The sequence below is a fragment of the Coptis chinensis genome, chromosome 1 (assembly GCF_015680905.1).
Source record: "Coptis chinensis isolate HL-2020 chromosome 1, ASM1568090v1, whole genome shotgun sequence".
In the NCBI taxonomy this organism is placed as follows: Eukaryota; Viridiplantae; Streptophyta; class Magnoliopsida; order Ranunculales; family Ranunculaceae; genus Coptis; species Coptis chinensis.
In genome coordinates this window covers 63765209-63776017 of record NC_141456.1, presented here as the reverse complement: position 1 = coordinate 63776017, position 10809 = coordinate 63765209, and the positions used below count along the sequence as shown (strand labels likewise).

At 35.3% G+C, this 10809-nt stretch overlaps 1 protein-coding gene across 1 annotated transcript; it reads left to right on the top strand.

The window, feature by feature from the left end:
- Positions 1-4196: 4196 nt before the first annotated feature.
- On the top strand, positions 4197-5179 carry LOC147524912 (uncharacterized). Its single transcript, XM_086577180.1, has 3 exons — positions 4197-4775; positions 4881-5065; positions 5125-5179. The coding sequence occupies exons 1-3, from the start codon at positions 4197-4199 to the stop codon at positions 5177-5179; spliced, it is 819 nt and encodes a 272-aa protein (XP_086433306.1).
- The last annotated feature ends 5630 nt before the right edge of the window (positions 5180-10809 follow it).

Here is a 10809-nt window from a genome sequence, read left to right as displayed (position 1 = left end):
AACTTTATAGATTCAGCTAAGCTAGATGAAGAATTCTATGATTTCTTAAGAACGTGTGAGGATCCCACCCCAACCAACCACCTTCCACCTGAGTTATAACCTCCTGAAATCTAACCATCTATCATAACTAAGCCATCCATTCCTCCACCATTTTAAAGGAACCTAGAATTTTCACTTGCGGCAATTGCCTCAGAGACCCTCTATAATTTTTTTCAACCCTCACGGTGAAGAGTGTTTGCCTAGTAGACAATCCCATGAATATACCATTCCTGTAATTAAGAGCCAACCTTTGATCGAGTGTAATCAGAAACCTAGTTTGTCTTATTTTTCCTTATCTGAGCCTCATGAAAGACATCAAAATCCATACTTCATTCCTTTCGCACCTAAAGTATCACTAATTTATTTTTTGGGTCATTCTAACTCTTTTAAAATAGCTACAACATGATGGTTTGCATATGTTCTTTGATGGGTTGCATAAGTTTTTTTTCATTCTTCTACATGATTGCTTCCAATTATACATCTTCATTCTGTTTGGGGGTGCATTTAGTATCATATTTTTATGGCTAGACCCCCAACTCTTTTGACTATTAGTTTATAGTTGACCACGCATCATCTATTTTGTGTCACCCCAGTTTCTTACTTGTTTGGAGGTGTGCACAGTCTAGGGAATCTGACTTTAAAAGACCCAAGTTTTTTTGTAAAATACCACCTTAATAGAGTATAAGCCACAAAAATTTTCAAACTTAAAAAGAGTTTCAAATTTTGTTTGGGGGTGGCGTATTTTGATATTTCATTTCAAATCTTTTTACCACCCTTTGCCTATCATGTTCACTCTAGTAATGTCCATGTTAGTTCGTACGTAACAGTTTAATTGTGTTTCATGTTATCATCTCTTCTTTACAATATTTCTGTTACAAGTATTGCCAATTTTTGCCACGTTTCTATGGTAAATTATTTCCTTATCTCTTTACACTTTGAGGACAAAGCATTCGATTGTTTGGGGGTGGGATAGAAGCATTTGCAAAAATTAGGCACTTTTAGGATGTAAATTACGCAATTTTCTTTATAAAAATTTAAAAATCATAAACATTGTTTATACTAGGCACTTAGTGATAATGGTATTGTTCCCTTCTCCATGATGATATTAGTCTAGAAATCTCACGTAGTACTTGAATTAGGATTTAATTTTTGAAACATAGATTAATACATAGGTAATAGTCATTGCATCTTTTCACGAACATCTTGCATGAACATCTTTGATTGTACTTGGCAGTATTTTTCTGAGACTTAGGTTAGAGTACTTAATATATATCCTATGAGCATCTAGCCTAAAAGTCTCATAAGAGTGAAATATCTGAGTGATGACACAAGGGAGAAGTCAAATCCAAGTAGAGAAATCACACATCCACTTGCTTGAACACCACACCATATCCTAAGCAAGAATTTAGGCCCTCTTTGGATCGATATAGCCAGAAATTCACACCTATATGAAATTTATTATTCGCTAGTCGCCCCTCTGAGCCTTTCTTTAGCCTTTCATAAACCACAATTTCTTTACCCTTTTACAAAAACAAAACAAAATAAAAAATCAACCTACCCATTTTAGAACGAGTCTGAGAATAGGATGAGTGAAGAAAAGAAAAGAGAAAACCCTGTATAAACAAAAATTAGTTAGTTGCTTCCGAAAAGAAAAAGAAAAGAAGCTTTCCTCCAAAGAAAAGAAAAGAAAAGAAAAATAGAAATAGAAATAAAATAAAAACTCAAAAAATAGAATAAAAAGAGTCAAAAAGCCAAAATAAAAAGGCTAAGGATGGAAAAAAAAATGTAGAAGCAAAAGAACATGGTTTTATCTAGTTACATAATATGAAGACCCTATTTTATGAGAGTTATTTTTTTGAATATCCATTTCCTTCCTTTTTTAACCAATACCTCTGCCCCGTATCACCTAATAAAGACCTCTAGCTCAATTAGGAATAGGTTGGTGTGATAGTAAGTGGTAGATGTGTTTGATCGACCTCGGCTTCCTTGGATTGTCATTGAGATTGTGAGGAAACGTGTGCCCACTACACACTGGAGTTAGCAAACTTGTATAGAAAAATCAGAGTGTTATGTGTTTTGACACATTCCTTGTGAGAACTTACTTAGGCACGCTACCTAAAAGTTTCAGAAACGGACCTGCCATTGCATTTTATATCATAGTTCATTGTATAGTTGTTTATCTTAAGATGATTTGATTATTATGCATATATTAGTTTAAGTTTTAGAATGATCATCCTTGTTTAAATACTAGTGAGATGTATAGATTCCGAGATAAAATTAGGGAACAATTACTGTTATTTCTTAGTCGTTGTAGTATAAATGAAGTTTGTGAGTACCTTCTCTAGAAAACTCTCACAAGGCTATAACTCGTCCGCTAGGGAATTCTTAGTGGTTTAAGGTTTTATTGCATATGGTCATTGCAGTCACACTCAGCGAAACAAGACTAGTTAAAAATACATTTTTGGCCAATTATTTTAATTTCACATATTTGCTTGAGGACAAGCAAAATGCTGTTTGGCGGTGGTTTGATAAGAGCCCAAAACTGTAGTTTAAACCCTTTAATAGTATTTCTATTTAGCCAATTATGTTATTAATAATATAGGTTTATCACTAATTACGTGTTTCTGAGTATTTCAGACTTCGGAGTTGAATAAATGTCAAATCGTTACTAATTAGGCGCTAAAAGGAGCTAAAGTGATTGCTAGAGAAGTTCCATGAAGAAAGCCCAAGCTTAATGGAGAAAAAAAGCCCTTAAAAAGCCCAAGTCAACACTGTTAAGTGAAAGTCAAACCGGATTAGAGAGCTGAAGAAAAGTCAATAGAACTTCGAAAGGCCATATCTTTGGACTTAGGCCTCGGAATTAGGCGCATTTTATATCAAAATGATCGGCTCAGAATACTCTTTCCAATGGTCTAGGCTTTGACTTGATCAGAGTAGTATAAATTGGTGAAATCGCATGCTACAGTAACGTGACCAAAATTGGAAGTCTTGGATTTACCCAATTGGGTTATGGACTTGATTTATTTGTCCATAACCTAGCCTAAAAGCTCATCCACGAAATTGTAATCTAACTCTCTCCTATATAAAGATTGTTAAGGCTAAAACAAAGATTGGCTGCTCCCACTTTAGTTTAATATAGTTTAGGGTTCTCTCTCTCTCTCTCTCCTTTTGTAGTTTAGTTTAGGTTAGAATAATTTAGTTTGTAGCCTCCATTAAATCCTTCAATAAAAACCCTTAGTTTAATATTCAATTCTTGTCTCTTTAATTTAATGTCTTCATCTTATTGTTTTGATATTGTTCATCCAATGAAGTAAGGCTAAAACCTCCATTAAAGGAGGTTAAAGAAGCTATGTGAGGATGATTGCTTGTTAGAATAGTTGTTATTTAGAATAGAATTTCAAGTTCATTATTATGAGTGTTTAGAGATAAACCTCATAATGATGAACTAGAGTTTAGAGCCACCATCAAAGAGATTTGTGGTGGAGCTAAACTCTCATGCTAGTGGAACCTTGATTCAAGAGGACTTGGTATTCACTAATGTTCGATTCGATGACTAACTAATAGCCAATCGAATTGCATGGTGGAATTTCCCCTCTCTAATTATTCTTCTCATCATTATAAACACTATTTTAGCTTCTTAAAATTGTTGTTTTCATATTATTATAATTACTCTCATCATTGTTCCTTTTGTTTGATTAGTTGAATTCTATTTATGTCTTGATGGTTTATGAGTGGAACGAATCCGTACTCTTTATATATTGCATAATGAATTGAGAGTAGTAATATTGATTAAGCACTTATTTAGTTAATTGATTATTTGTGTTTACGCATAGATAGTTAGTTTAACGAAAATTTGATATTATCAGCTAGCTACTGCAATAAACATCTCTCTTGTAACTGCACCTGTTACCTACCTAGGTCTACCTCTCACTGCTTCAAGACTTGGTAAACGAGAATGCTTGCCACTCATTGAAAAGATCACAGCTCAGATTTCTAACTGGAAGAACAAAGATCTTAACAGATCAGGTAGAGTTCAATTAGTAAAGTTTGTCCTTTCATCATTCCTATCCTATTGGGCCCAAACTTTTATCCTTCCAAAGACAGTGCTTGAAAAAGTGGCCAAGTTGTGTAATAGAATTATTTGGGCTGGTTCTAATATGGCTAGAAAGATGCATCATTCTAGTCATGAAAAGCTCCGATTAGATAAAAATCAAGGGGGGCTTGGTCTATTGGATCCAAAGGTTTGGAATAAAGCGGTGTACTATGGATTGGTCTTCAAAATTGCTCAGAAAACTAAGTGCTTGTATGTTAAATGGTCATGGGAAAACCATATCAAGCATGAGTACTTTTGGACTATGAAGACCCCTCGGGACTGCTCTTGGGTTTGGAGAGGGGTTTTGAAGTATCAAGAATTTGCTTGGGAGTTTGTAAGGTATTGTATAGAAAATGGAGAGGAGACTAGTTTTTGGCGTGACCCATGGTGCTCGGGGCCTCTTATCAAGAACGCACATGCGAGAAACCTCCTTGAACATGTTGTACCAGAAGATACAAAAGTGGCTAAAGTGATAACTAATGATTATTGGGTGAGAACTATAGCTGATCTTCTGGAGTATGACGTTAAGAAATGGATTATGGAAACTGATATAAATTCCCACATCGATGAAGACCAGATCACATGGACTCCAACCAGTACAGGAGCATTCACGATTTGTTCAACATATACAGCTCGAAAAAAGGTGTGAAGCAAGGTAAAATGGTATAAGACTGTGTGGGGGAAGCTATTAGTACCTAAACACTCGTTTACTATTTGGCAAATTTTCTTGGGTGCTCTACCTATACAGAATCGGTTGATGAAAAAGAAGGTGATTGGAAATTCGAAATGTTGCCTGTGTGACAGTCATGAAGAAAGCTCTGCCCATCTTTTCTTTGATTGTGCATATTCCCAACTTGTATGGAGAAACTTCAAGCATGCTATGGGGCTTCCTAAATTTGATAAACCCTCCCACAATGAATGGCATTATCTCATGTGCGTCTGCCGAACCTCTACATTGGCAAATAAGATTATACGGGCTATGATTTGTGCAGTAGTTCAAGCAATTTGGACAGAGAGAAACTAGAGGTTGAAGAAACAGATATTTAGACAGGCTGACATTGTTAGCTTGAAAGTTCTAAATAACATGAAAATTTATTTGGGAAAATCGATGGAATCAATGAAAGAAGATGAGGCAACAAAAAGGATACTGAGTAAGATGGGTATTAGGGTCAATTATATGAGAGAGGAGGAAGTATGGGTTCAATGGAACAAGTCAGAGGATGCACTACCAACTCTGAACACAGATAGTTCAGTGCAGGCAGGAAGAGCTGGTTATGGAGGTGTGCTGAGATATTGCAATGGTGATGTGCTACTGGCTTTTAGTGGTAGTTCGACTAGAATGTCCGTACTATTTCAGGAGCTAGTTGGAGTGTTAAAAGGATTGGAAGGTATGGCAGACATGAATATCTAGCAACTACAAGTGCAATCAGATTCTATAAGAGTCATCCAAATTATAAGTATTAAAGAAGAGCCACCTTGGTATTGCAGGAACTTGGTTGCTCATATTCAGAAAGTGGTTTCTAAGTTTGAAATAGTGAAATTCAAGCTGTCTTTAGGGAAGGTAACCAAGTTGCATACTACCTATCGAAAGTAAGTAGAGATTGTTGTAATGAAACTATGTACTATATCCCACCTATGGATAAAAAACTTGATGAACTGATCAAGGGGGATAAAGAAGGGAAAATGTATCTAAGATTTTTCCATTAATAAAAGGTTAGGGCACCCTTAACCCCTAGTTAAAAAAAAAAAAAAAAAAAAAAAAAAAAAAAAACATGTATTCTACTCCTAATTACCAAATATTAGATCTAGGGTAATGGTTTTTCTCTACAACTTTGGTTTATATAGGACACCATTTACAATTATACCCTTTCTTCTAGAAATAATTTTATAGGCTTTTGACCTAAGCCCACATATTAGAAGTCTTGATTTTAGCTTTAGGCCCCTGAGTCTGTAGCTTATAGCCTTGAGTCCTTTAGTCTTTAACTTTGATAGTTGACTTGACTTTTGACTTTGACTTTTCGACACTCTTGCTCTTAAGCTGGAATCCTCCCAAGGAGCGTAAATAGCCATCCTTTTTGTGCCAAACTGCACGTATTAGGAATATGCGTCCTAAATGGCTTGTATCCTGAAAACAGTAATAAAAGCTATAAGTTGAATGTTCATTAAGCATAAGAAGGTCATATATGAAGCATTGTGAAGGTTATAAAACCCACATTTGGGGACTGATCAATGAGTGAGACTTACACCAAATGATTAGCTAAATTTCTAGAGGAAGGGAGTAGAAAAGGGAAGAGAATGAAGGAAGGGAAATTTTAGGTACACATCGCGTACCAGAATGAATGTTTGCTTGAGTATAAGAAGACAATTATACTCAGTTCTAAAATAGAGTTGTTGTGGACTACGATTCCAGAGCTTGCAACCACACACTCCAAGTGATATGAAAGAAGAAAAGGAAAGAGGGACCAGCTACCAAAATATTGTACTCCCTTATTTTAAAACACATTTAATGAAGTACATGAATAAATCCATTAGTCTTTCTAGACTAGATCTTATAAAAGTGTAACTCGTGGTAATGTTTGAGGCATTGCCCATTTACTTGAAATTCACTATTATCGTTTAGATTTTTCAAAGAGATTGCCCCATAAGGGGTGACAACATAAACAATGAAAGGACCAGACCATCGTGTTTTTAGTTTTTCTGGAAAAATGTGTAATCTTGAGTTGTAAAACAAAACTTTTTGACTAATTTTGAAACCATTCCGCAAAATATGTTTGTCGTGCACTCTTTTCATGTTAGCTTTATAGGATTTCGAGATATCGTATGCATCACTTCGAATTTCCTCAAGCTCATTTATTTGAATTTCCTGCCACATTGATATTATAATTGAGGCTTTTGATAGCCCATAGAGCATGATGCTCAAGTTCAACCGGTAGATGACAAGGTTTTCCAAAAATGAGGCGGTAAGGAGACATCCATATAGGTGTCTTGAAGGCCGTTCTATATGCCCACAAGATATTAGATAATCGGAGAGACCAATCTTTCCTAAATGGATTAACTGTTTTCTCCTAAATGGGCTTTATCTCTCTATTAAATACTTCCACTTGGCCACTGGTCTGAGGATGATACGGAGTTGCCACCTTGTGGGTTACTCCATATTTCTGTAATAACGACTCAAAAATTTTATTACAAAAATGTTTTCCCCCATCACTAATGATAGCTATGGGAACACTAAAACGAGATAAAATATTTTATTTTACAAAAACGACGACGGTTTTATGGTCATTAGTTCGACATGCTATTGCCTTAATCTATTTTGACACGTAGTCAATAGCTACCAAAATGTAAAGAAAGCCATGAGAATTTGGGAAGGGGCCCATGAAGTTGAGGCCCAAAACATAAAAAATTTCCACAATTAGAATTGGATTTAAGGGCATCATATTGCATTGAGTAATACGACCCAGTTGTTGGCAGCAAGTACATACTTTGCAATGCTCATGTGCATCACTAAATAGTGTTGGCCAGTAAAAACCACATTATAAAACCTTGGCTACAGTTTTCTTGCCACTGAAATGACCACCACAAGATTATTCAAGGGAGAAGGATAACACGTCATTGTGATCCTAGTCGGTAATGCAACGATGTATGAGTTGCTCTGAACAATACTTGAAGAGATAGGGCTCATCCTAGAAATAATATTTCACAATGGAGAAGAACTTTTTACAGTCAGAACGAGACCAAGAGGATGGTACTTCCTCAGTGACAAGGCAATTTACTATATCAGCGTACCATGGTGGAGAAAAGACTGAGTACAAGTGCTCATCGGGGAAGGAATCAGAAATGGGGCAGAATCACTATCAGCATCACTTACGAGCCCTGATAAATGGTCCAGCAACAACATTCTTACAACTTTTTTTATCTCTGATTTCGAGAGTAAACTCTTGCAAGAGAAGGCTCCATTGGATCAATCTCTGTTTCACATATTTTTTTGCGAGTAGGTATTGAAGTGTTGCATGATCAATGTAGACTATAGTCGAAGAACCAACTAGGTATGGATGAAACTTATCTAAGGCATATATAACAGCTAGGAACCCCTTCTCAGTGGTAGTCTAGTTACGTTGAGTTTCATTAAGAGTTTTACTAGTGTAGTAAATGACAATAGGTTTGTTGTCTCGGTGTTGACCTAGGACAGCTCCAATAGCATAGTCGTTAGTATCACATATAAGTTCAAATGGTTTAAACCAATTAGGTTGTTAAATTATAGGAGTTGTAGTCAGGACGGTTTTCAAAGTCTCAAAAGCTTGTTTACAATTGAAAATGAAGTCAAAGATGACATCTTTAATCAGGAGATTTGTTAAAGGTCAAGCAACCTTGGAGAAATCTTGAATGAATCTCCTATAAAACCCTGCATGGCCTAAAAAGGCACGTACGTCCCAAACCGTTCTTGGTATAGGAAGGGATGCAATCTTTTCAATCTTTGCTTTATCAACCTCTATTCCGTCCTTGGAAACTATATGTCCTAGAACGATTCATTTGGTAAAAATAAAATGGCATTTTTCCCACTTAAGGACTAGATTTTTCTCGTCATAACGCGCAAAAACCTGGGAAAGATTTGATAGGCATCTATCAAAGGAGTTAGCATAAATGGAGAAATCATCCATAACAACTTTCATAAAACGTTCAACCATATTGAAGTAGACTAGTTTAGAGTATCTCAAAGTTTGTTTTTGATATGGTTCATCCTAGATTGTTTAGAGTTTAAATGTTAGGAGTTTGGAGGAAGAAGGTAGACTCTTAGTTTAGAACTTGTTTAGTTTTTAGTTTATGAATGAAGAACATTGAAAGATTAAGTTGTTGAAGATTGAAATAACAAAAAATATTGAAAGAAAGTGATTGAAATAATAGATTGAAACAAAGAACAACAAAAGAAGATTGATTAATTGATTGAAATAAAGTAAAATAACAAGATTGAAATGAAAATGAAGAACAATAAAGTAAATGACTTGAAAAATAAAAAGACTAGAAATTAAATCCTACATGACACTAGATTAAGTCTAGGTGCATTCTACTCCTACAAACAAAATGGTTTGGACCCTAAATGCAATGGATACCTAATTCTCTACATCTCTTTGGCTTATATATGACACTATTACAAAACTACCCCTCTCTTATAGATTCATGACACCTCACAACTTGATTTTACTTTATGATGTTCTCCTTTATGCTTTTCTTCTTGACCAAGATAGGTTATAGAGAAAGCCATAATTTGAGTTGAGGACATCTATCTCTAGTCTTATGAGTTGAGGACTTTGACTTCCAGCTCTTTGGCTATGAGTCCTTGACCTTAGACCTTTAACTCTTACCATAACTTTGACTTTGACTTTGAATTTTTTAGCACTTTTTCATAGCAGCTTCGGATCTTCATAATAAGTGTGATTAAGGCTCCTTTTGGTGCTAAGACGCAGCTTTTATGATAAGTGGTATGAATTTCTCTGTAACCTGAAAAAGACAATAAAAGCTATGAGTTATCTTTTTATTAAGCATAAAAAGGGATATAATACAGTAATATATGGGTAATAAAATGCACATTTAGGAGCTCATCACCACCCCCAAATAGCATCTTGCTTGCTCCCAAATGAGTGATTTATTATAAGTTATACTAATCTCCTTTCGCAGAGTGCAATTGCATTGACCGTATGCAACAAGGCCCTAAACCACTAGGAATTCCATAATGGACGAGCTATAAGCCTCGCAAGAGTTTTCCAGTAAAGGTACTCACAAACTTCTTCTATTTAGTACAAAAGGTCTTGTTTCCTTATTTATTCTAAGAAGTTCGTACATCTCATTAGCAGGGAATAAGGACAAACTCCTTTGAACTTACAATAACATATGTATAGTAATTTAATCATCTAAAGATAAATGTGCAAAACATTAGCAATGAAATACAAAAGCAGAGTCGTTTCCGAGACTTTTGGAGAGCCTCCTTAAGGTGGGTTCTCACAGGGGTGTGTTGCAATCACAACTCTCTGATAGATTCACTCAAGGATCGTTCTCTCAAGTGCAGTGGGCACTTATATTCCTCACACACTCAAATGACATCCAAAAAAATTGGGCTCGATTGATTAAGCTTACCACTTACTATCACACCATCCTATTCCTAATTGAGCTAGAGGTCTTTTATTAGGAGTTACGGGGCTAGGGTGATGGTTTAGAAAGAAAAAGGAAGAGAAAACAAAATATGATAAGTTGAGAAACTAGATCTTTAAGATACCTATAACCAGAGAAGAACCTCGTTTTGTTCTCTGCTTCCGAATTGTGATACATTCTTTTAGCCCTTTGCCTTTGTGACTCTGGCCATATGATTTTGAATTTTTAGGAATTCTAACTTTGCTTTTGTTTCTTTTTGTTTTTGTTTCTAATATCGTCTCCTTTTGATTTTGAACTTTTGGGAGATTCGATTTTTGACTCCTTTAAATTTTTTGGAGTTTTGGTTTTTTTGATGGGTCTTTCTTTTCTTTTCTTTCTTTTTCATTTTCTTTTCGAAGCAGATAATTGTTCTATTTTTGTACAAAGTCTTCTCTTCTCTTTTTCTGATATCCATCCAGTTCTCAACTTGTCAGCTAGATAAGTTTTTTATTGTGTGTTGTAACGGGTTAGGAATTTTTGGTAAATAATAAAAA